Genomic DNA, 27,220 nt, shown 5'->3' with positions numbered 1-27,220 from the left:
CCTGGCTTAGAACCGTCCAAGGCCTGTGGCATTTAAAGGGATAGCACACCTTTGTCATCAGCTTCTGTGATTGCCACTTGAAAGGACAATTAGGAGGAACTGATGGAAATGTCAGTTACAGATTCAAACTGATACAATAGGAGGAGAGCTGGTCTTGTGCTGGCAAGTATGACTTGTCCCCTTAGCTAAGTGAGCTCTGCCCTGGTTACATATGAACGGGAGACTTGATGTGTGAGCACTGGAAGAGATTCCCCTCAGGGGATGAAGCTGCTCTGGGAAAAGCAGAAGGTTTCAAGTTCCCTCTCTGGCTTCTCCAAAGATAGGACAAGATTTTTTTTTTTTAAATAGGACAAGATTTTTTTATTGAACCAACAAACTACAAAGCATACAGTATGTTGCCAAAGCACAATTATATACAAAGTGGTTGTTTGTACATGATATGTCTACAAAGATTTACACACAAGGATTTGGAAACACACAAGTTATGAAGTATATGTAGTTAGTACTGTAACTCGGGGGTGGGGGATTACAAGGCACATCAGGTAATCCGGGGTGGGGGGTGGGGTTTACAACCGACGTCCATTTCCACAATTTGTCCCATTGCTGTTTAGAAGAGATACTCTTGTCTTTTTGCACATAACCATACAAACTTTTCCAGAAGAGATTTACTGTCTCATCTGCGTGAACCTCTTGGTCGTGTCTTCAAAGATAGGGCTGAGAGAGATTCCTGCCTGCAACCTTGGAGAAGCTGCTGCCAGTCTGTGAAGACAATACTGAGCTAGATAGACCAATGGTCTGACTCAGTATATGGCAGCTTCCTATCTTCCTGTGTTCCTACACGCAAATAATGCGCCATGCACAGTGTGGCACACAAAAACATTATATCTCTTCTCCAGCCTCTGGCTCTGACTTTACCAGAAATAAGGTCTCCATGATAGCTGAGAAGAGATAAGTATCTGCCTCTCAAGCTATATTATTTATGGCATATAGAAGAACAGGTTCATTTCTCATGGGGTTATGAAATCGCATGGCTCCTCTATCCCTTACAGATTATTATTACATTTATATGCTGCTCTTCCTCCAAGGAGCCCAGAGCGGTGTACTACATACTTGAGTTTCTCTTTCACAACAACCCTGTGAAGTAGGTTAGGCTGAGAGAGAAGTGACTGGCCCAGAGTCACCCAGCTAGTTTCATGGCTGAAGGGGGATTTGAACTCAGGTTTCCCCAGTCCTAGTCCAGACTCTAACCACTAAACCACATTTATACACATGCTACATGAAAGATGCTGAAAGGCATCATCTCATACTGCGCGGGAGATGGCAATGGTAAACCCCTCCTGTATTCTACCTAAGACAACCACATGGCTCTGTGGTCACCAGGAGTAGACACCAACTCAATAGCACACTTTACCTTTACATGTCCAGAACTGAATGAGGATTGTGTGTGTGTGTGTGTGTGAGAGAGAGAGAGAGAGAGAGAGAGAGAGCCGTATGTATATTCTTTAAACTAAGGTGTAACATATAAGTAAGGTATTCATTTCACAGCAATTCACTGGCCAGCATGAACAACCACTCACAAAATCCTTCTTACTCCCCTCTATCTCATCATTGAAACTTACACAAGATCACACACAGGCTTTTTTCTTTGTGTCAGTTAATCTCAATTTTGTGGATACATTCATGATTAAGCAGGCAAAACACTCAAGTAGTCCTTGCTCCTTATTTTCACCCTTTAAAAAATAGTCCCTGCCTATGCCTGTAAATTCTACTCAATTAACTCAAAATAATCATACTGAAAATTAAATTGAACATTATACTGCATTAAGCAACTAAAACATACTGCATTTTTGCATTTTTGCCCTGGATTCTACAGGCACTGCATGTTCTACATTCAATACTCTGCCATCCCCAGAATCACAGACACAGAGTGATTCCATGCCTGGTACCTCCCCATTTCACAAAACAATCCCCCATAAGCAGCCCTCCATTTCTGCTTGCTTTTTTTGAAATAGGAATGATAAAGGATGCTTCCTCTTTGAAATGAGACTGTGCCGCAAATTGGTGCAGCCAATTTGGTCCAGCCAAGACTGGTCGACATAGAAATACAAAATGAGAAGGCTATTTTACCACAATTTTACAAATCTGTACAGTTTAAGACAGATTTAAGTCCAGCTAATTATTTATTCGAATCCCTGCTGGTATGTTTCCCAGACTATGGGAAACACCTATATTGGGCAGAAGTAATATAGGAAGATGCTGAAAGGCATCTTTCATAGTGTGTGGGAGATGGCAATGGTAAACCCCTGCTTTATTCGACCAAAGGCAACCACAGGGCTCTGTGGTCACCAGGAGTTGACACCAACTCAACAGCACAGCTAAATTTTTTGCTACACATTACACACTTGGCCAAAAAACCCCTGCTCATTTAAGACCAGAGTTAAGGCTATCTCATTTTGACTCAAGCTGCACAAAACCAAGAAATTGTACCTAAGGCTGATGTCTTAACAGATGTGCCAGGTGATTGGTAATGTGATCAGTACAATGTTGTGAAATGTCACAAATTGTTCTTGCTCACAACTTGTCCGACATGAACCAACACTTTATCTTGGTCTTTGAGGCCCTACTCGAGATGGGGAGGATGAAGTGCCTGGCACCAGTAAAGATGTCTCACATTGTCCATGTGAGTGGCTGCATGAACAATGGAAGGGCATGGAGGACAATCCAGTGCCCTTCCCAATGTAACTTTTAGTGCGGCTTCTAATGATACAGTGAAATGCATTATATTTTATGTACTTCTGAATCAGTTGTATATTCTGTTTATAGTTTTCTGTTTATATATATATAGTATTATACATTATTTATGTGTGTGTGTGTGTGTGTAGTATTCTGTTTATATTATAGTAGGGTCCTACAATCATCATTGTAGGACCCTACTATAATATAGGAAATAAGCATCCTGGTGAAAGGAAATAATGCATAAGCTTTCCTGCTGCGGATTATCTCCCACTTTTTTGCTGGAGGCAGGTGCGACTACAGCACGCAAATTGGTGCAGCCAATTTGGTCCAGCCAAGACTGGTCGACATAGAAATACAAAATGAGAAGGCTATTTTACCACAATTTTACAAATCTGTACAGTTTAAGACAGATTTAAGTCCAGCTAATTATTTGTTTATGATTACTCATTGTAATCCTAGATGGGCCTTCTCTAGGGCGAGGTTTAATGCCTTTCCATCAGCATTATTATACGGGAAGTATAACAAATTGCCCTATGAAAAGCGCATATGTCCTTGCGCCCAGGAGATCGAGTCAATGGCCCATATTCTTTTAAAATGCCCACTTTACCAGGATGTAAGACAGCAATTAATTAATCCCTGCTAAATAATCTGAAGGGAAAAACTGGGGATTCCCTCGTAAAGTATTTATTAGCTGATGAAGACTCAGTAATTTCTAGAATAGTTGCTAAGTACTGTTATGAGGTTTTTAAAATAAGAGTCTCAGTTATGAGTGTATTTTAAAATTGCCATTTTTAGATATACGTATATGTTTATTTTAAGGATATTATGCTATTTTATGTCATTTACCATTGTATATCTCTCTTTTGGTCATTGACTGTAAATAAAGTAATCTGAATCATCATTGTGATATACTACAATACACACAGCAGCCTTAGAAGGTACACAAAAAGCAGTGGGGAGTGTAGTCCTTCCCAGCACTTTCCTCATAGAACTTTGCGCCATCCAAGATGGCACTTAGGCTTGACAGGGCTCTCTTATTGTAAAAGCCTGCCCCGCACCCCACTGGGAAAATCACAGCACTGCGTGGAGGTGGAAAATGGTTCTCATAGTGGTGATTTTCTTGCCAAAGTAGTCCAGCAATGATCACTGACCCATGGAGTTTTCCCCCATGTAAAAACAAAGACTCCCCCCTGCCCAAGGAGAAAGGAAAGAAAAGTTAGTGAGCTGGGAATTGTGGGACAAGTTGAGCTTTGTAATCTCATTTTGCTGAGATTAATTCAGTGATTTTTTAAAAAAATAAAATAGGTGTTATTAAAGTGGCCCACTCCATTGAATGGGTCTTTCCTATCACTGAAGTCAAATCAAATGTAGTTTTCCTGTCAGCATTCTGACAGTGGGCGATGGACAGAAGGACACGATCAACTGTGAAGTAATGTTGAGGGTATGACAAAGGGAGACTCTCTACCTGACAGACCAAAGAGAGGATTTGGAGGTGGGGAGAGAAAATGGATTCTGCAATCCTGTGCAAGATTACTCAGAAGTAAGCCCTTATGAACAGAGCCTTGAGCTAATATATCTTGAGATTATATTTTTGAACTTTTTCACATCTACACAGATAACTAGGTGTGTGTGCATGTGTGTGCGTTTGCTTGACTTTTGTGTGTGCATTAATGTCTTTGCATTATGTGGATGTGCTTGTGTGTTTGTTTTTGTGTGCATGTACTTAGGTTGTGTGTGTTTGCATTTCTGTATGTGTGCATTTGTGTATTCATTTCTGTTTCTGTGTGTTTCTGTTGTGTAAGTGTGCACGTATTTGTTTCGGTGCATATATGCTTATTTTTGGGTTTCGTGTGCATACCTATGTGCATGTGTTTCTGTATGTGTGTGTGTGTGTACATGTACAGGTGCGCGTTTGCATATGTGTGCACATTTGTGTGTTCATGCTTATCTGCATGTGTTTGCATGTGTATGTGCGTCTGCGTGGGTGTATGTGTGCATACATGTGCATGCATGTGTACGTACACATGGATGAGCTTTTTGTCATGTGTAAGGTGTTTCTGTGTGTTTATGTGCTTTTGTGCATGTTGTGTGCGTGCTTGTGCTTATGCACATGTGTGTGTGTGTCTACATAATGCATATGTGAGTCTTTGTGTTGTGTGCATGTTTGTATGTGCATGCAGTTCTGTTGTGTGTTTATGCATGTATACATGTGCAAATATTTTCATCTATTTGTGTTGTATGGATGTGTGTGTGTTTGTGTGCATCTGTGTACATTTGTGGTGCATGTCTGTTTCTGTGTGTATGTATGTATCTGTGTCTATGCATTCGTTTTGCATGTGTTTTTATGTTTGTGTTGTATCCATATTTATGTGTCTGGGTGGTATGCATGTTTGCTGCATGCATATGTTTTCTCTTTGTGTGTTCTATCTGTGCATGTGTTTGTTTTTCCATTGGTGTGTGCGTGTTTATGCATTTCTGTTGTGTGTCGTGTGTGTGAGTGAATGAATGTTTTTTTGTGTGTCCATGTATTTTCAAATTCATTCCATACTCCCCCTGAATTACTTCTGCCTCTCCCCTACAGTACTCTAAACATACACCTGGCTTTCCCCACCTGTGCATTCTTTGTCCCCCACCCTTCTGTTTCGTGAAAGCTGATTTGTGAAAACTTACATTAGGGATATGTATGAACTGAGGAGTGGACTCATGAGCAGGATCTTTTAAAAAGAGGAGAGCAGGTCCGCTGGTGCATGCAGCTTCCTGATATGATGGCACTGCCCCCAAGAATCAGTGTGCAGTGCCAGCTTGTCCATGCATGGTAGGCGTCATTTGCATGGTCAGCATGGTGTTGCTGGTGATTTATTAAGGAAATCCTTATTAATTTTTTAATCTCTGTACAAAACTTCACCAATCCATTAAAGTAAGCTACTCCTAGACAGGCCTGAACAGAGTAAGGTAAAGTGTGCTGTCATGTCAATTTCGACTCCAGGTGCCCACAGAGCCCTGTGGTTTTCTTTGATAGAATACAGGAGGGGTTTACCATTGCCTCCTCCCGTGCAGTAGATGATGCCTTTCAGCATCTTCCTATATCACTTCTGCCCAGCAGGGATTCGAACTAGCAACCTTCTGTTAGAGGTTGTTGATTTTTACCCTCAATAGGTAAAACAGCAGAGCACTAAGGAATGAGCACACACTCCAGTTACAGAGTAGGTAGCAGAGGATGGTTCGGATATTGCAGCTATTTAGAGAAAACACATGGAGATCCTTGTATGAGTAAACACTAAATATTTATTGGTTAAATACACTTAGATAGGAAAGACCTATCTCTAATCTAAAGGACTACATAGTGGATAGGTAAGGAGAGAGAGAGATGTTTCCATCTGCTCTCTAGGAGGAAAGGAAGGATTGTGACTCAGCACAGGAAGTGCTGCAGAGTCAGTTCAGGGGTCATAGAGTAGGGACAGATAGGGAGACCCTGACTCACTGTCTCTACTCCCAATGCCCCTAGTGGTCATTAGGACAGTTGGTGCAAAAGATCGATGCACTGGAAGTTCATCTCCAACACCTTCTGCTTGTTAGTCAAGCATTTCCTTGCTGCACCACTTAACGTGGCTGAACAGAGTACATTGGTCATTTTCACCAGACTTGAAAGAAATATATGCTATGCTGATCTAAAAGTTGACTCCAAAAAGTGTCATTTTCCAGTGTTTTTTAACTTGCTGTACCTGGGCCAATTTTCATCAAATCATTTTGAAAATAGGCACAGTTTTAGACTGTTTCTTGTAGATCATGCATGCCAATTTCCAAGTTATTAGCTCATTGAATGCCATATTTACAAGCAGTACCATTCTGAGGCTTATAAGTGCAGTTATAATGGCAAAATCTTTGTGTGTGGGGGGGGGGGCACTCACCTTCTCATTGTTCTACAGAAAGAATCACAGCCAGTTTCTTGATCATTACTTTGGTTTTGTGTGCCTAAACCCTTTTGTTATTCTTGAAAATTCTTCTTGTGAGTTCGCTAAACAGACAATCTGAAGGTACAAATTCAGCAATGAATGGGCTGGTACTGTTGAGTGTTGTATCAGCCTGAGAATATCTTTTGTTATCTTCCAGAAAGATGTCGGTTACCAGTGGACAAAGTGTGGTATAAAAATGTAATATATAAATAAGTATATCTAATATGTAAAATAAGAGGCGAATTCAATTGCAGTACAAGATACTTATAGAATAGTCCAAGTTGGTCACATTCTGAATTTGGAGCAAATAAGGACACTTTGTATTTCTCTGGAAACAATTCAGAAGTTCATTAAATATAAAGTCTACTGCTATTACTATGAATATTTATATGCTGCTTTTCAATGCAAGTTATTAAAGTAGATTACATAGAAAAATGTATTATTAAATAAACAAGACTGTCCCATAAGGCCTCACAATCTAAAATTAATTAATTAAAATTAAATTTTATGAAACTGAATTTATGTCATATGATATACTTGTTTAAAGACTAATGTGTGTTAACTACAAAATACAGTTGCTGTGCTATATTTGTGACATCATAATCATTTCTTTTTCTTTTTTTCTGTTTAGGTAGTCCATTCTATGAGCATATTGGTTATATTGAACCCGGTATATATTTATTTTCTATTTTAAGAAACTCTACAGAACTTGAAATGACTAATTAAATTACTGAAGCAAATGAAAGATGGACTTTTATAATTAGTTTATGCTTAATTTGCAAGCTGTTTTAACATCACTGCACATATTCATTAAGCAGACAATCCATCCAGTGTTAAGTATTTCTTAAAATGTAATTTCAGTGGAAGAGATTTCAACATATGCTCAATACTGCAGTTGAAATTCATGGACCTTAAAAGTTTAGCTAAAGCTAGATTGTGCCCTAAAGGTTCTGCTATATTTCACTGCTATTTGTTTTTCTAATACAGTACATCCTTATACATCTAAATTTCTGCACCTACACTCACTTAAAATATGTTCCCTCATCACCCAGTGTTGACTCTGACTTTCTAGTGGGGGCAACACAATAGTACATAATCTGCAAAAGCCAAATCTCCATCACTGGGGGGAGTGCTTGCTCTGCTCTCTATTTTATTATTTTATAGTTTATATATAGACTGACCACCACCACCCCGCCCAGAGTAAGTTACTAAGTAATACTCAGGTCTATTAATGCTACTGTTTAATTTCAGCAGGACTTCTGTCAGATAATATAGTCAGGATGTCAGCCATAGTTTTTAACTAAATTTGTTAATCTATAAACAACATTTCTTAATTGCAAAGTGCTTTGTAATCTCCCCCCCCCCCATTACAGTTGTGAGGTAGATTTACCTCTTTTCCAATATAGTTATGGGAAACTGAGAAAGAGGTTGACTTTCCCAAGATCACCCAGTGAGTCTGTGGCTGAGTACACCCTGAACTCAAGTCAAGAGTTCATCTGGACAACAACAGTTCATCTGGACTGCTGGAACTTAACTCAAGGCCATAGACTCACTAGATTGCCTTGAGCAAATCAGTCTCTTTGGCTAGATTCATCAAATATACTGTTCACTGGCTTCAAGAAGAGCTGTCCCAAGTGGTGGCGGGGAGGATGGCTTTGCATTGGTGATATTTTGGTGATCACTCCTGGTCACCACTCCTGAGTGTGTTTCACAGCTACTAATTTAAAAAGAAAAATGGAAAGACAACCAACATATGCAGTTTAGCTCTCAGAAACAAGTTATGGACTTAGAATACTGCTTTATACCAAGTCAGACCATCTAACCCAATATCATCTACTCTGACCAGAAGTGGTTTTTCAAGATTTCTGGCAGAGACCATTCCCAGTCCTGGTGCTTGGAATTATTTAATGAGAGATACTAGAGAGCTAATCTGGGACTTTCTGCATGTAGTATGCTCTTTTATTACTATTTTGCTTTCTGTAGCTTTCAGAGTTACATTTTAAACTGTTTTACATAGGAAACTGCCATATACTGAGTCAGACCATTGGTCTATCTAGCTCAGTATTGTCTTCACAGACTGGCAGCGGCTTCTCCAAGTTTGCAGGCAGGAAACTCTCTCAGCCCTATGTGGAGAAGCTAGGGAGGGAACTTGAAACCTTCTGCTCTTCCCAGAGCGGCTTCATCCCCTGAGGGGAATATCTTGCAGTGCTCACACATCAAGTCTCCCATTCATATGCAACCAGGGAAGACCCTGCTTAGCTATGGGGACGAGTCATGCTTGCTACCACAAGACCAGCTCTCCTCTCCTCTCTCTCTAGTTTACTCCAAACTGGCCACAATTTCAGCAGAACGTCATGTCATCTTGCCAAACATGAGTCCCTAAACTTGTGGTGCCAAGTTATCAGGGAGGTGAAAGGCACTTGCAAGGGAAGATCAGAGGGTAGGAGTTGTTTAACCCCTCCCAAGAATCCCATCTGGGGACACTGTATTTACCTCATAATTGGCCCTTTCTCATGATCAGGGACCCGGGCAGGAGGGTGTGTGGGGAAGAAGGCTACAGATGCTTACCTCCCCTGCAAATGACCAGGTCCTAGTTGCTGGGCGCATGGATCACGGCAGCACCAGGCAGCACAGAGTTATGGGGCCTGGAACATCTAGTCCCAGACCCCGAAAATCCCACAATGCACTGTGCAAATGCACAGTGCATTGTGGGTATAATCCTAGCCACTCCTCAGTGTCTCAGTGCTGGCTGAAAGCAGGCACTGACACATGATCTGTTAAACAGGGTTAAGGGACTACTCGCTCCCTTAACTTTGTTTAACAGCCAGGCTTCATAGCTGGTTCTGCCACCAAGGTAAGACCTGGATCTGTGCAGCTCCTGATGGTTCTCAGGGTTCTAAAAAGTCCTTAGGGATGTGCATTCAAACCATTCCTGCAGATTTTTCAGCCAGGATGTTTTTTGTCTTCTGACACTTCTTCTTCCTTTAATCTTTCCCAACTGCAGTAAGGAGTATTTCTCCCCTCTAATAACATGGCCAAGATATTCAAATTTTCTGCTCTTAATGATGTTAATTAGCTCTTCATCTTTTGCCATTCTTCTCAAAACGTCCTTGTTGGTACCAGTGATATTCTTAGTATACATCAATATATCCAGAACTCGAAAGGTTCTAGTTTGTTCATATTTAAGTGTCCAAACTTCCATTCCGTAAAGCAAGACTGAATAGATGTGACACCTCATCATACAAATTTTCAGTTTTATACTGAAATCCTCATTACAGCGCAGATGTTTCATTTTTACAAAAGCCAATCTTGCCATTTCAATCCTGGTGTTTATTTCTCGTGTACTGGCATTCTGTTCATTTAACCATGTTCCCAAGTATTTATTATGTGAAACTCTTTCAGTTTGGGTGTTGTTGAATAGGTTTGTTGCAATGGGAGGTCCTTTGCAGATGACCATGTACTTAGTTGAATTATATGTTAGAACAAACACATAATACATTATTTAGATACTTTTCAGGCCAGTTCCTGGCCCATTTTGGGACTTGTTTGCCCTGGGCCAGGAGATGGGGACAGTGCAACCCTGTTGATCCTTTTGGACCTCTCAGTGGCTTTCAGTACCATTGACTATAGTGATGTTCTGGACCATCTCTCTGAGTTTAGGGGTGTGTGAGCTGGCTCGAGGTCGAGCTGGCTCACACTCAAACTGGCCTGGCTTGAGGGCTCATCCTCAAGCCAAACCCGCTGGGCTGGGGCCAGTTTGGGGTTTTCCTTCTTTCTTTCCTCCCTCCCTCCCTCCCTCCCTCCCTTCCTAAAAAAAATGGACTTACTGCCACTGACGGGCTTCAGGGGATGCTGCTGTGGCTGCGGGATTGAGGTGTTCTGATGTACCCTCTCCCCCCACTGATCAGGGCCGGCTTGTGGAAGAATGAAAGAAAAGTGGGTTTTTTTTAAAGGCAGACTTGCCGCCATTGCAGGACTTCAGCTACCACTGAAGTGAGGTGCTACCACAGCTGTGAGGTGGTCTCCTGATGTTTCCTCTTCACCTGCCGGCTCCCCCCAGTTGTTTTTGGCCACTTTGGGGCCTTTTTCAGCACATTATGGGCCTTTTGGCGGCGGCCATTTGCACATGCCCACTGGCTATCCGCAAAGCATAAAGGAAGATGTTAACTTCTAAATATAAATGTAACTAATATAAATATAAATGTAACTAATCATAAATATAAACAAGCACAAATTTTACTGTAATGTGAAGTACTGTACTGAATGAATATTTTGGAAGGCTCGCTCCTCTACATGTAGCAAGTATCAGTATTCATCAAGAGAACAGAGTAGACAAGAATAATTCAGTACGCAGTTGTTTAAAAATACATTCTACTTTGTTTTGTTTCAGTTTACAGATTATCAAGTTTATGTATAACTTTAGATTTAATGTTTGAATACTTTAGCTGTAAAATATTCTGTGTTAGGTGCTCAGTAAACTTCTTTTCATTTATTTATTTATCAGATTTGTAGACCACCCCAAACATTTGTCTCTGGGCAGTTTACAACATAAAACAAATTAAGACAAAAATGAAAACCTTAAATCAGTTTAAAACCACATTCAAGTTGAAAAGCTTGGATTCATTTGTCCATCCCTTTGGCATTCCAAATTCTTGTTTCAGTTGACTTATATGTATTAACCTTTCCCCCTCAAAAGCATGATATGTGTTAGTTGGAAGATCATTTTCTTGGCACTATGGGATATTTTGAGTTATGCAGTATTTTAAAAAGCATTTTAAAATGCTTTTAACATTTTAATAACCATTTAGAAACCATTTGAATTTTATATGTACTAGTACCTTTATCTAACTAAACTGTCTAAATGGAATGTTGCCAGATTCTACAAACAATTAGAAAGAAAAAGAAAAAATATTTCCCAGTTTAAGCTTTTAAAAATCAGTGGCTGAACATCATGTTGCACAGGCGTGTAACAGGAGCTCTATATCTGCTGAAGGGGACTTCTCATAGTTGCGCATGGAACATGGCACAGTGGAGAAGGACCTTTCCTTCTCCTTTTTTGCCCATCTCTGCGTCCCCCAGAAGCGCTCTATGCCACCTGAAGTATGTCCCTTAGAGCTGTGTGATGCTCAGGGGTATATTTATACAAGGCATGGGCATTTTGAAGAGGAGGAATCCCCAAAATTCACCCTCCCCCAATGTGCTGACTGTGGAGACAGCTTCCATAGTGGGTGCAGAGCTTTCAGTTCTGTACCTGCTGCAGTAGTTAGGATGTCCACTAAAAGCTGACATTCAGACTAACCCTCCAACAATGTGTCAGAGTTTTTTATTACACAAGGGGAAAGGAGAAATTTTCCTTGCACTCCTCTTCCCGCTGCAGCCTCCCATGCCTCTTGAGAATGTTTTCCTGATGGGGTGGCTACCAAATAAAGTTGTTTATTGTTATTGTTATTATTGCTATTGTTATTATTATTATTGCTATCTATTATATTAATTCTCATAGACGTGTCTTTGTGGGGATGTGTCCCGGCAACCCAGCAGATTGGCTGGGCGGTGGAGGCGCCGGATTGGCTGGCCGCTTCGGAAGATGCTCACTAGAGGGAGGGCCATGCAGGAAGGAGGCGGCTGAACACTTGGCAGCCCGAGTCTGACACTGGGGACTGGAGGAAGGAGGAGGCAGCAACGGCCAGCGGGGAAAACACAAGCAGGCTAAAAAGCGTGGGGGGGGCACGAATGAGAGAGAGAAAAAGAGAGAAAGAAAGAGGGGAAAACAGAGGAGGGAGCAAGCTGGGGCAGAAGGCTTGGGGGGAGGGCACTGGGGTAGAAGGCTTGGGGGGAGGAGAGTAGGGCAGAAGGTGGGGGAGTGTACAGAGTGAGTGAGAGAAGCACTGTGGGGGGGGACATAGCGAGCGAGAGAGGGGCGCGGGGGGAAAGACAGAGCAAGCGAGAGAGGCGCGCGGGGGGAGAGACAGAGCGAGCGAGAGAGGTGTGCGGGGGAGAGACAGAGCGAGTGAGAGAGTCGCGGGGGGAGGAAACAGAGCGAGCGAGAGAGGCGCTGTGGGGGGACAGAGCGAGCAAGAGAGTCGCGTAGGGGGGAGAGACAGAGTGAGCGAGAGAGGCGCTGTGGGGGGGGGACAGAGCGAGCAAGAGAGTCATGTAGGGGGGAGAGACAGAGCGAGCGAGAGAGTCGCCTGGGGGGAGAGACAGAGCAAGCGAGAGAGACGCTGTGGGGGGAGAGACAGAGCAAGCGAGAGAAGCGCTGTTGGGGGGACAGAGCGAGCGAGAGAGTTGCATGGGGGGAGAGACAGAGCGAGCGAGAGAGGCGCGTGGGGGGAGAGACAGAGCGAGCGAGAGAGGTGCGGGGGGGAGAGAGCAAGCGAGAGAGTCGTGGGGGGAGGAAACAGAGCGAGCGAGAGAGGCGCTGTGGGGGGGACAGAGCGAGCAAGAGAGTTGCGTAGGAGGGAGAGACAGAGCGAGTGAGAGAAGCGTGCGGGGGGAGAGACAGAGTGAGCGAGAGAGCCGAGCGGGGGGAGAGACAGAGCGAGCGAGAGAGGCGCGCGGGGGAGAGATAGAGCGAGCGAGAGAGGCACGCGGGGGAGAGATAGAGCGAGCAAGAGAGTCGCGGAGGGGGGAGAGACAGAGCGAGCGAGCGAGGCGCTGTGGGGGGGGCAGAGCGAGCGAGAGAGCTGTTGTTTGTGTGGGGGGACAGAGCGAGTGAGAGAGCTGTGGGAGGACCAGCCAAACAAATTCTCCCAACTAAACCCAAAAAGGAAGTGAACTACCGCACAGATGCTCTGTGCGGGTTCAGCTAGTTGTTATTATTCCTGAAGGCTGAGGGACCCCTAGGAAGATAATCTCAGGAGAAATAGGCTACTACAGAAGAAAGGGAGAAGATCAGTCCTCCCCACTCATGCAATGGAAAACCTTGGCTTGTCAGTGGAGGGTTAGTCTAGAATGTTGGCCACTGTATTTCACTAAAACATATAATCCTTTTTAAAATAAAGGATACATTTTTCATACTCATAAATGGCCAATAAGTATCACAAGAAAAATGGTATCCACTCTCAGCTGTTCGAAATTCTTCACCCATTCTGCTTAGCTCTCCTTAGCTAGAACTCCTCTGTTCATGATGGGAACACCTCTTTGCACCCCCAGGCCCCAATGAAGACAGGACACAGTTGGAGTAAATAAGGGCCACTTTATTAATGTACAGCAGATAACAAACTTGCAATGAGGACCCTAACTAATCAGAGTGTGGGTGCTCCTCCCGTGTGGTGGCTGCCTCCTAATGAGGACCATCCCACACCAGGGTGACGGTACTGATTCGGTCAGATGCCATGTCCTGACCTCCTCTCACCGTGAGGCTTCACTGCATGGGGGAGTGGGGCGGCCCAACCCAACTCAAACCCAAGCCACCAAAGCTATGAGCCGGTGAGTCTCACCCCTACCCGAGTGGGGGCTATTCCCTGCCCTCCGGGCCACTAAAACCCTGAAGGCTGTTCCCGGCTGCTGGAGAACTGTGTGAAATGGCAGTTGCCAGGCAAGTCTGTCCCCGCACCCTCTCCCGATTGGCCAGCCCTGACCATGTGGAGGGCCCCCAAGATGGCGGCCGCTGTGCCTACCTCGGAGGCTGGAGGTACAACCCCACCCCCTGCCTCACTGTGTGAGCGTGGGGGCAGGGAGTGGCATTCTCCCTTTAAACCTCAGTGAAACTCCATCTTTTCCTTGAAGCATTCAGCTTAACCTCCTTAATTCTCATCCCTAGTTGAAATTAAACCAAAGTACGTGAAATGGCATTTGCTCTTATTTTTTCCTCTGTTACTTTTGCATCTCCCTTTCTTTCCTTCCCTCTCCTTGAAATCCACCTTGTCAGCTGGAGCTTTCCCAGACAGCAGGCTTCACTGCGGATTTTCTGCGAGGCTTTATGCGAGTTTGGTTGCCCCCAAAACTGATGCAAAAAGTGAATTTTTTTACCCCAGATATAAATTGGGCTATACTCTTAACATGAGATGAAAAACCTGAATTCTGGGTGAAGTGCTCCATGATAGCTCGCAGGGACTTTAGGGTAAATTTGGCCGATATGTGAATGCACACCTCTGTTATGGAAGAGATGTGAACTAAAAGCCGGGTGTGAAAAACTTACTGATTTGGGAAGGACCAATTTGTTTATACTGTGTATATAAATAAATCATAATAAACACTTCTCTTTAGTGCCTTTTAGTATTATGTTGCATATTAACTGAAGAGTAGCTACAGCTTTTCACACCACATGGTAGTTGAAAATGTCAAATGACAAAATCTTTGCCTTTCCAGTTTTCTAGATATTTTTCCTGTGTTCAGTAATTTTCATGTGATCACTAATTTAGTGGAAACAAAATAAAGTTACATATAGGAGTAAATAAAGAATTATAATCTTTCTCTTAGAGGATTACGGAACGCCAACAAATGACTTTGAGGACACTACAAATAATAACAATACGGTTACTTCTACGGATGTTTCAACCGGCAGTGAAGATAGCATCACTGTAAGTATATACATAGTTTCCTGCTTTGTAATCTCAGCAGACTTTCTGACTAGATATCTGATGACTTCCTGGTATTTTAGCTTGTAATAAGACACTTTTGACTGTACTTCTCCCCAGGCGAAGCTAGTATTTGTATAATGTGAAATGGTGATTGACATCCAGACTAATAGTCATGAGTAGTCACACTGAAATTAAAGAGACAAGTTTGTCATGACTAAATTGGTCTATTAATTTCAGTGGGATTATTCCAGAGTAACTTAATATAATGTCATTCAAGGTCTTTTTGAAATCGCTCATACATTTTAGACAGAATATTGTGTATTGTTTGGCATTATTTAATTGTGACTTCTAAGTTGTATACAACTCGCGTTTGCAGCCTGAAAGGTTTTTGCTTGTCTCTCATGAAAAATATAGCATAACTTCTGCTGAATTGTTCTGGTGATCTTCCAGATATTTGCGTTAATTGTAAGGACAGATGAACTGGATGTTATGTTCATTGCACTGCACTAGAGCTGATCCTTGGGGCTTGTGTTGGTCTGTATCTTGTCAGCACAAAGGCTTACTAGGTATATTTTGGTAATGGGAGGTCTTCTGCTAGAGAGACACAATGGGGCCATTTACATGGGTGGGTGGGTGGGTGGGGGAGCAGGCAGTGGGGGGAAAGGCTGCACGAATATTACCTTCCCCCCAGATAATTCGTTAAACATGTCTGGGAGCACGATCCGCTGCTGTGCCAAGCAGCACAGAGCTCTGGAGGCCGAGATGACACATTCTGGCCTCTGGGTATCCCACAGTGCAGTGCGCACCTCATGTGTCTCCTGAATGCATCCTGAAGACACACATGATCCCAGAGCCCGTTAATCTAGGCTAAAAGCTGAGCTAAGAAGCCAGGTTAGGCAGTGCTGCCTGCCAGGACTGGGCCTGATCCTGATGGTTCTCATGTGCAGTCTAACCCAGGCTGGGCTTTCCTAGCCTGGGTTAGGCTGTGCATGAGAACAGCCTCACTGTATTTTATCTTTTGGAGGAAAGAGTGCTATATTTGGTGCTCTACAAGTGCTCCACCCCTAGTAAACAAGTGCTCTACCCCTAGTAAAAGCTGCCTTGGTCGACTGTGTGCATTGACAATGGGTGCCAGGGAACCAAACTATAAATTTGAAAAACTTTTTCAGTTTTATTGTTCAGATAATATCAGTGTTCAAAAACAGAACAGACTGTAATATTGGGCTGAATGATCCTTGTTTTTCTCTTAGGTGTATGTTGTAGTGGGGATTGCAGCATTAGTGTGCACTGGCTTAGTTATAATGCTCATTATTCTCAAGTTTGGAAGACACTCCAAGTTTGGAATGAAAGGTAAGATTTGCTTTTATTTCCTTCCTTCTGTGGGTTACATTGCTAATTTCTGGTGTTTATTTATGCACTCACAATTATATTTTAGTTTCCCGTTACCAATACGTGTGTTGAAACTAATGTGTAATTAATGCAACATGTCAGCCTCATTGAATCCATAGACAGAACTCATTAAGAGAGACACCAAGAAAGAACATATCTCATGTGAAATATAGTTTAAACCAGTGTTTCTCAACCTTTTTGGAGTCAAGGACTGCTAAATTCTTCGTGTGGAGTTTCAAGGACCGCTACATTCTTTGTGCGCAGTTTCCCGGACCACCTGTTAGTAAAGGGGCTTCATGTTTATCTATTAGTACTATACTACAGGCGTGCACAACTCAAATGACCTGGTGGGCCAAAACTGACTGTGACTTGGCTCATGGGGGCCGAGGTCAATTTTTAGGGTGCTGATTATTAAAGTAACACTTAATATCAATCAATTAATTAAATCAAATTAAAGTGAAATTAATTAAAATGAATTTAATCAAAATTCAACTTTTGAAGTTCTAGAAGGCCAAGATTAATTTGAATTAAAATAAAATAAATGGAATTAATTAAAATTTCTAATAAAATAAACACAATAAAATCTGTACAAAATCCCTGCCCTTTGCCATAAGCCCCCCTCCCTTTATGCATAGTCAAATCAGCTTTCCTTTGACTTGCTGGAACGCAGTAGTCATCTTGAAAAACTGCCCCTCTCATTGGATGGCTCCTAAAGCGCATGCAAATGAAGAGCCTCCCCTCTTCTCTCCCCCATGTGTATTACTGTGATGAGAATTTTCAGACAGTAACTTTACACGTCTCTTACTATAAGCACCCACCCCTTTGTATTTATCATGGGGCAAGATTCTGCAGTTCCACCTTTGAGCTAAAGAGAGTTCTGAGTCTTCTTGGATCTGTTCTGGGCAGAGGGAGGGAGGGAAAGGAAGCAAGAAAGGCTTTGGAGGCACAGACCGGCACTCAACTCTTCGCGGACCGGCACCGGTCCCCGGACCGGCTGTTGAGAAACAGTGGTTTAAACTCTCATTTGATTATGTGATGTTGTGAAGAATCCACCTTATAATCTGTTAAATAAAGTACTTTGTGTTGGTGCAGCTTTGTTTGTTTGTGTGTGTGTGTAAAATAAATAAAAGTTCTTCCTTTTCCAAGAAAGAAATATGAGTTTCAGTTGTCAGGGCTGTTATGGGGTGAGGATGGGCTAAAGCTTGCTTCTTCCAAGAAATTGAACTTTGGGTGGGCAAAAGGAAGGTTATGTCCTCTATCCTAATGGTTCAACCTGAGTAAGCACCTTTACTTTTTCCATGTTGCCATTTAATGCTGCACTTGGGGACATCAGTGCAGTGCAGTGCAGAGGGAGATGCAATGTGTCTTAGTATGCCGAGCACACACATGGTTGGACTCTTGCAAGGTTATTCTTTTTGCAAATCCCCCAGCACAGTTATGGGCATTTTGCTGGTCTATATTTTTTAAAAAAACAGTTCCCAATATTCTGTCATGTCTGTGAGCTAGAGAAAAATAACATGGGGCAGCTTTATACTTGGTTCTCATTGCTTCTCAGTGTTGTGGTGGGAGCAAAGCTTGTCCACACCCATAATAATATTAACTGAAACCAACAGGAAACTTGTGCTATTGCTGTCACTGCTTCTTTAAGTAAAGTGGCAGGTGAAACAACAGCAGTAGCAACTTCTCCTCCTTAGGCAACCCACCTGGAATTTGACACTGTGCTCCAGCAGCTCCTCTTCTGAGTCTTTATGTAATATGCCCTCTATATTGGTGTCCCTACTATTCTAATGAGTAATGAAATATAACTCCCTTTCTTTGAAAATCTTTGGTATTTGGTCAGTTTGGACATTGAGGCATAGTCAAATAACTTGTGTTCCAGTTCAGTGAAACCATGAGCTTTATTTGCCCTGCAATTTCTGCATATTGTTCTAGCAGCAGTGATTGTGTCTGCTATTAATTCTTCTTCATGGTCTTAACGCAGTACCACTGTGACTTCCTGTGGAGAACATTATCAATAATCTAGCATTTTTTAGTTTAGAAGACATTGCTCTCTCTCCTATCAAGCAGAGGCTGCAGCAGTGATTGTACATGCTATCAGTTCTTTATATCTTTACTTTAGCTGTCTGCATATGTAGAAATAAATAGTAAGGGACTGAGAGGTAAGGTAAAAGTAAAGTGTGCTATCGAGTCAGTGTTGACTCCTGGAGTCCACAAAGCCACGTGATTTTCTTTGGTAGAATACAGGAGGTATTGGGTAGAATACATTAACATTGCCATGTCCCGTGCAGTATGAGATGATGCCTTTCAGCATCTTCCTATATCGCTGCTGCCCAACATAGGTGTTTCCCATAGTCTCGGAAACATAACTGTGGGGATTCAAGCAACCTCTGGCTTGCTAGTCAAGTCATTTCCCTGCTGTGCCATTAGGTAGCGTTTATTTTAATCCACTGACTGTATTAATTTTTCAGTTTTATTTTTATAGAGCCAATCTGAAATCCCTTTCCATTTTCTCCATCAGATTCTCAGGTGGCAAATATGGGGTGCCAGTTTTGGTAGTTTTTCAGGTCATCCTGAGAAATTTGTCATCTCATTGGCAACTGTCATCCCCCACCCACAGAGACCTGCTCAAAATAATGCCATGACATATCTAATGTTGATCCAAATAGAACCGATTTACAGGTGGAGGGAAATTGGGGGGGGGGGGTTGAGGGTGGAGGGGCAAACCTCAAAGTTTTCTTGGGAGCAATACACTGCTGGTTAGAGGTGGAAGTGGGGTATCCTTTTCATTTTAAAAATCTATTTAATGCCACACCTCTGTGGGCGGCAGCAGCACTAAAATCACTGGAATTCTACAATTCATTCCTGGAATGCCCTGGAAATGATGCTGTGCCATCATGTAGCAATATTCCTGGGACATTCTGGGGGGGGAAATATGGTGGATGAAAAGAACTAGCCTTCAGGAAGAGACCAGCACTTCTAGCTCTGCTTCTTCCACTACTGCCTGGAGAGCTATGACATAAACCATAATAAGGAAAAGGAAAATGACACTTTCTTTCACAGCTGCTACAACAAAATAGTGGTAAGCTGCTTTCCTAAAACTTTACAGAAATTCTCACATACCTTCTGAAATCACCATGTTGTACCCACCTTGAATCTCTTCAGCATCCTCAGATTTAACTGAATCTGCTTCTAAGATAATTTTCAGATCAGCCTCAGCAGTTTCCCCTCAGTTCCACAAATAAGGCCTATATCTCTAGATGTCATATTTGAACGTTTTCCTTGGGGTTTCCTTGGGATTGGAATCCCTGTAATTTAATAGAGTTGTTACTGGTTATTTGGGAGGTATATTGCTATCCCATATTTCTAGGGTGCTTATCAAATCTTTTTGACATAACAGCTTTTTTTGCTGTGCTAAGTTTTCCCATAATCTGTAAACACTTCCACCCACTTTTGAATCCCTTGAAAAGCAACCAGATGGGTTGTTTTGGGTTTTTTCTTCTTATTGCAGAGATAGAACTGTTTTTTGTGGGGGTGGTTGGTTGGTGGTTGGTGGGTGTTTTTTTTAAGTACATCCTCTCATTTTGACTCAACCCTATGTGAAATTAAGTGAAACAAGGAGGACTATAGCTGTTTGGAGTGGCGTGGTAGTCCACTTGGCACTAACTCAGTTATGAGAAGGTGGTCAGAATCACTATATGGACACAAAAATCAGTAGCATACTGGGCCCTTTCAATGTAATTCCAAATTACCCACCATTTTATATCCTTTCTGCAAGCCTGATCGCCCCATCCGCCCCCCCGCCCCCGCATATGATTTATCTCATGCTTGAACAACCTGTTGAAGATGGCAATAAACGTTTTCCATGAATATGTTTTGGGATGCTATTGTATACAGTCAGATTTGATTTCACTGTAACATGTCAATTCCAATTTTACTATACATTTTATAAATCTGGTCAGTTTAGAGACTATTTTATAAGACTGGAATAAAGAGCTGTTCTATTAAACAGTGTTTACTAAGACATTTGTGACTGTCATAGTGAACTACATTCTTACTGCACTACTATACCTTCATTCATATATACATACTTACATATACATACATCTATACATACTTACATACCTACATTCCTACACAACTATATTATTGAGGCTATATTTCTTATTCTTGGCCTTCCTGTTTTAGGGAAGGTATGTGTATAACAATATGGCTAGTCATAAAATGGAATGCTTTGATCACTTAAGAAAAACACTATATAAATGTGAAATATTTATTGCCACTGAAAAAATTGAGTGTGAGATTAGGAGAAATCAAGGCATCTGAGTTTAAAAAAGAAAGTCAATGTAAGTATGCTCAGTGTATGAATAAAGACTCAGAACAGAAACCTGAACAGTAGATCATTGATTGCAGTTGTTAAGAACATAGGGACGTAGGAAACTGCCATATACTGAGTCAGACCATTGGTTTATCTAGCTCAGTATTGTCTCCACAGACTGGCAGCGGCTCTGAGGTAGGAAGAATTAATACCTGACTGAAGAATGAAATAGATTTATAGTATTATGGTTGGAATATCAGTTTGAAACACGTGTCATACTTAGGTAAGATCCCAACCTTGGATTCCCAGATGTTATTGGACTACAGCTTTCTTTGTGATGGGAATTGTAGTCCACCATCTCGGGCACAAGGTTGGGATCCACAATTGTAAAGAATTTGCTCTTGTTATGGGGATTGTTTACTTGCAACCCTTTTCAATTTTCATTTTATTTTCCTCACATTATTGATTTCTTGATAATAATGTAAAGGTGGAGTGAAAGGAAAAAATTGTGAGTTTAAATATAGAAATCAGCAAGTAATCTTCAGATTTTTTTAATTTGACAAATCTGTGATGGGAAATATGGTAAATGTATGCTTGTAGATTAATATTTGGTGACTGTGATGATAAAAGAGTTGGGATAATTGCACCCACACCCAGAAATAAGAGACAATATGCATATGGGTTAAACTTGGGCCATAGCATTATTAATTAAATTTAAACACAGAACTTTACATTTTTAAATTTAAACATAGGACATGACCACAGCGAGCACTGTTAAAGAGTTAACTGTGATTGCTGAGCCCCATGTGCTCCTGTGAGGCATGATGTGACAATCCAGAATTACTAGGCAATTCCAATCAAACTGCTATGGTTAAACCACATTTAACTAGGATAAGTAAATAGGATCTAATTGCTGAGTCCCACACGCTCCTGCGGAGCATGATGTGAGAATCTGGATTTCCAGGCAGTCACAGTCAAACTGCTACAGTTAATCTGCATTAAAATGAGGGAGATAAATAGGATCCATTCCTAGTCATCTATCCCAGTTAAATATGGTTTAACTGCAGCACTTTGACCAGGATTGCCTGGAAATTCTGGGTTCTCATGTCATGCTCCATGGGAGTGCACAGGGCTCGACGGTCATGGAAATCCTGATCACAAATTTTCAACATTGCATGTAGCTCAATCCTTATGCAACGCATATCAAAATGCTTTCTGTTCTCTGTCCTACCACCTCCATGATTAATAGGGAAGTGCCCAAATTGTTTCAGCACCTCATTACAGAGGTGCCAAAATGATTCAGCTGCCACAGCCAAATCATTTTGGTGGGGGGCAAGCAGTAGCTTTAAAAGGAAGCTCACTAGTCTTACCTGCTCTTCCATCGCTCCACCTCTGCACTGTTGATTCTAAAAAGCAGTGCCATTGCAGAGGTGCTCCCAGCAGCCCATGCACTGCTGCAGCACACACATGGCTTTTTAAAGCTTCCACTCCCCCCACCATGGTTTCACGGAATGCTTCATGCACATTTCTAATGATTAACAGATAGATCAACTGAACTAATAAGATGCAGTAGTACCCCTCCAACCAGAAGGGTTCTGTTCCTGGAAACCCTTGTGGTAGGCAAGACATGAGTTTAATGGGAAATGGGGTTAGAGGAATCGTGAGAGGGAAAGTGCCCCCAAATACAAAAGTGTGGGAAAATATATCCCCTGACCCCCAGAAATGACTCCCCCAAATCCCCCCCAAATGCCCCCTGGCCCCCAGAAATGACCCTGACCCTCAGAATGACTCCTTGACCTCAGAAATTGGCCCCCCAAACCTCCCAATATTTAAAAATTGCACCAAGCTGTGAATACTTGGGTTGGTTGATGTGGGTGGTGACAGTTTTCCAATTGTGAATACTTAAATCTGCGATTGGCAAACCCGCGATAGGTGAGGGATGACTGTATTTAAAAATATGAAAAAGTAACTACGCATAGAATGTCTTATCTACTTAAACATCCTCATCAACATAATTTAAGTTTATTTTGAAATATTACCAAGATTATACAAACATAACAGCAAATGTTATTGCTTGGTGTATCTTGTACTGGGTCCTCAGAGAATAAGTTACATAACAATTTTTTACTTACAAGTTTTGATATGTACCTAGCATTTTTATGTGATTATGAATTTCAAGGAAGATAGAAAATAAGGACAATTTATTTAACTGTTTTGTTCTCTAAATTGTACTTAGCTGTCTTGTTACCTGTATGAAATATTGTTTCTCATTTTTAAAAATGCACACACAGGGTTTATGTACAGGTTTTGCCTTTGAAGTTCTTCATTCATTTGCCAAGAGTTGGAGTATTTAAGTTAAATTCTTCAAAGAGCCAAGCCCTATTAATCCAGTTTGCTTTGGATGTTTAGAAGAAATATCTGTCCCAGAGAGAGTATTCCTGATTCTGGCATATCTGTGTAATATCAGCACAGAATGGCACTTTTTATTTTTGGTCTGATTGATACGAGCTAGTCAACAGTTATCTCTGTTTGATCCACCCTTGGAGATCCAGTGCAACTTTCTCTCTACCCCCTCCCCCAGATGTTGAAGTGTGCACTTCATCAGTCTCTTGCTACAGCCCTTAGGAAATTTTGCTAGAAGCAGCACTACTTGGCTATGTTTTTCAGCTGGCTCAGATCCAACCCATCTTTCACTGATATGCTCTCACAGTTCTTTCAAACAGCTAGTAGTGGACCAGAATAAAATACACAAAGGCTATTCAAATGATCCCCGCCAGGGTGAGGAGGGCAGCGGGTGGGGGGGAAGGCAGGGTTTCACATACCTTCCCTCCAGACGATCTTTTGAGAAACCTTTGGCACACCACTGGTGCACCCGGACAATCTGCACTCCTCTAGTGTATTGGAAGATTCCCCCAGGAGTTGGGGGCTAAAGGCCAGGGTTAAAAGTTGGGCTACCCATGAGGGCAGCACTGAGATTGGGCTTGATTCCAGGGAAGCCAAACCCAGGCTGGGCTGACCTAGCCTGGGTTTGGCTGCTCATGTGCATAGCCTTCCAATATATTGCATCATAGTATCTGTGCCTGCAGCACTTCAGTACATCACAAATGATCTGAGAATTTTCACTTGTGTCACTAAAGGCCTAAAATATCCTAGACTTAATTCCGTGTCCTGCTTGTCACTTAGATGTATCTTGAAATGCTGCCTTTACATATTCTTACTTAAATCCATGCATTTTTGAGGCTCACTATCCTGTAAAATAGTTCACTATTACAATGCAGTGTTGATTTGATTTGATGTAGTACTTATATGCTACTCCATATTATATAATACATTGTACTATACTTTGTAATATATTGTGTTTGTGTGTGTGTGTTTATGATTTATCAAGCCAGGCTCTGTCCAAATAAATTGACATACTTGTCTAATAGTTTTCATTTTAAATAATTCAAACAAATCTCCGGATAAACTGAAAAGGAAAGAAAAAAATAATGTTTAGAGGGAAAAGACCAATATTTTAAATAAATACATATTAAATAAAAGTGCATACTAATTGATTGCTATAACCATTCAATAAGTAAGTTTTTACATTGCTTCATTCTAAAAACAAGGCATTGCATTTCTTTGATGTATTGTTTACGTTAGCCACATTTTTCTTTTTTGCAGGCCAAGGGATTTCTTGAAAATATTTTAAAATAGGATCTCTTTTGCGATCTTTACTATTTGCAGCAGCAATAATGAGTTTTTGTAGACTTGTGCTGTTGAAAATAATAAACTATAATGTGCTTTTTAAAAAAAGTATTCCTTTCTATTTTGGTCTTCACCTTCTCCTTTGTCATATAGTTGCTCTGCTCCACTTCAAAAACATGGTTGCTGTACAACAGTGCAAGTTCAAGAGGATTGGAGGAGTTGTGCAAAGGCTCCCGCTGTGTCTCTGCAATCCTGCTAATGCATGTACGGTTTTACGATGTCAGACAGTGGACCTGTTCACACAGTCATTTGAATCTAGGTTAAATGTAGGTTACAAACATTAGTGTGATCGTGTGAATCCATGCCAAGATGAGAATCTTGGGCCATACCCCACCTTGGCATGGGTTCATACAATTACTTCAGTATTGGTAACCCACATTAAACCTAGATTCAAACAATTGTGTGAACAAGCCTATTGTATCTTGATTTCAGCAAAGCATTTGACAAAGTCTCCCATAATATCCTTGCTGACAAAATGGTAAGCTATGGGCTGGGTGATACTACAGTTTGGTGGATTCACAGCTAGTTGAACAACTGAACCCAGTGGGCGCTCATTATGGTTCCATGTTAGCCTGGAGGGAAGTACTGGGTGGAGAGCTACAGGACTTTGTTTTGGGCCGTATACTGTTCAGTGTTTTCATAAATGACTTGGAGTAGAGAATAAAGGGATGCTTATCAAATTTGCCAACAGCACAAAACTGGGGAAGATAGCTGTCTTCCAAAACTTCAGAAGACGCAATCAAGATTCAAAGCTGTCTTGACGGGCTTGAATGTTTGGCCAAACCAATACGATGGAGTTCAGTTGAGACAAATATGAAGTCCTGCATTTATGTAAGAAAAGTGAATTGCATAAGTATAAGATAGGGGATATGTAGCTTGGCAGCCATACATGAGAAAAGAATCCAGGTGTCTTAGTGATCCACAAGTTGGACATAAGACAGCAGTATGATGCAGCTGCTAAAAAGACGAATGCAGTGTTAGGCTGCATTAACAGAGGCATAGTGTCAGGATAATGAGAATCAGTAGTTTTAATCTATTCTGCACTGGTCAAATCTAGTTTGGTATAGTAGCCAACATCCTGAGTAGCAAAGCATACATGCAGCAAAGGAAGCGCACATGCATTTGCTGGTTCGATAGTAACAGCTTTGTGTCATCAACAGACTTGATGAGAGTTCCCTCTACCCCTTCATCCAATTCATTTGAAACTTGATACCTCCCTCCAGGAAGACATGAAGCGGTTGATGAGTTGAACTAGAAGATCTCCAAGGTAACTTGGCAGATCCAACTCTAAAATTGTATTATTTTAGATTTTGGTTTTTCAGATATACATTTTTCATTTTTCATTTTTTTTAAGCTCAGTAACCTATAGGATTTTGTACATAACTGTAATATTTTCCCTGAGGCACTAACTTCATAGGAATTTCTGCATTAAAATGATTGCCTGAATTCTGTGCTCATATTGGCTTCTACTTGACATGCTCATAGTATCATAGCATAATGGATGAATGTGTTGGAAATTCTCTGTGGTGAGAGAATCCCTTTCTCATTATAGCAGAGTGCACAGAGGCACAACACAGCGGAAATTTAGTTAGGCATGCGTGTGTGCTGAGAGTAAAGTAACTTGGAGCCAATTCATAGTTTCAAATCAATATAAAAGGCATTTATTAAGGAACTCCATTCTAGATAGGAAAGTGAGGAGTTAGGATCTCTAATCTATCTATCTAGCTGGATGCAGATGGATTCTGCATCTTCTCTGCACATATGGTGCAGGAAGAGAGGCTTGCCATGTTGCAAGGTAGACAGAAAGGTAGGAAGAGAGAGAGGAAGGAGGAAGTTGAATCCCTAAGAGTAGCAATCTACATTTCAAAGGGATAGCATCAGAGCAGTGGAGAAGGGATGACCAATGTCTTGACTCTCTAGCCCTCTGATTTACTAGTCTGTCCTCCACTGTCTGAGGCAAAGAGACAGCGCAAAGTCCCAACTTCCAACAGAATGTTCATTCATAAAGCAGAGATTCTCCTTCTCTTTTCTCATTATTACAAGTACAGTACTGTATGAAAGAAGGGGAAAAGGGTGAATATGTAGAAAGGTACATCAGTTGAATAAAATGCTAGATACCCTTAATGCTAGACACCCAGTGGCAAATTGCTTACTTGATCAACATATGGTATCAACAAAAAATAATGATTTACATTTGTATGCTTCACAGCATACAATCCTATTTTTATGTGTGCAGGAGTTCCAGTGTGTACCCAGGTCTCTGTATGAGCCAAGGCTTCTGCATTCATATTGATGGAGAAGGCTGTGCATACATGTTTGATTCTGGAAATGAAGCTTCTCTTTACATCAGAGTGAAGTGGGGGGAGCTTTTGCATTCAGGAACCCCATGTGCTCATATACAGAACTTGTGTGGAATATTGGACTGGAGCTTCTGAGTAGTATCTTGTAGTACTGTAATTCTTGAAGACCTTTTCCTGCTAGACTTTAATGTGATAAGGAACTCAGAGAAAAATCTGGAAAAAGATCTTTGCATACTTCATTCTGTAATCTAAGAATGA

At 41.6% G+C, this 27,220-nt stretch overlaps 1 protein-coding gene across 16 annotated transcripts in view; it reads left to right on the top strand.

Moving 5' to 3' along the window:
• The window catches only part of NTRK2 (neurotrophic receptor tyrosine kinase 2), a 270,371-nt gene that overhangs the window by 96,679 nt on the left and 146,472 nt on the right, over positions 1–27,220 (top strand). For 12 of the 16 annotated variants that reach the window (XR_008317732.1, XM_053302944.1, XM_053302943.1 and 9 more), the window contains 3 exons: positions 7,321–7,359; positions 15,111–15,211; positions 16,462–16,561. Coding sequence is in view for 13 of the 16 variants with exons in the window: in XM_053302944.1 (XP_053158919.1) it covers positions 7,321–7,359; positions 15,111–15,211; positions 16,462–16,561 (240 nt within the window). In the remaining 3 variants the exon portion in view is untranslated. Of the gene's footprint in view, positions 1–7,320; positions 7,360–15,110; positions 15,212–16,461; positions 16,562–24,755; positions 24,867–25,822; positions 25,930–27,220 lie in introns of all 16 variants that reach the window. The other 4 variants (XM_053302948.1, XM_053302947.1, XR_008317730.1 and 1 more) reach the window with 3 other exon arrangements.

Source organism: Hemicordylus capensis, chromosome 2 (assembly GCF_027244095.1).
Source record: "Hemicordylus capensis ecotype Gifberg chromosome 2, rHemCap1.1.pri, whole genome shotgun sequence".
In the NCBI taxonomy this organism is placed as follows: domain Eukaryota; kingdom Metazoa; phylum Chordata; class Lepidosauria; order Squamata; family Cordylidae; genus Hemicordylus; species Hemicordylus capensis.
Note: the sequence above shows the minus strand (reverse complement) of the source record. Positions and strands in the feature narration are given on the sequence as shown.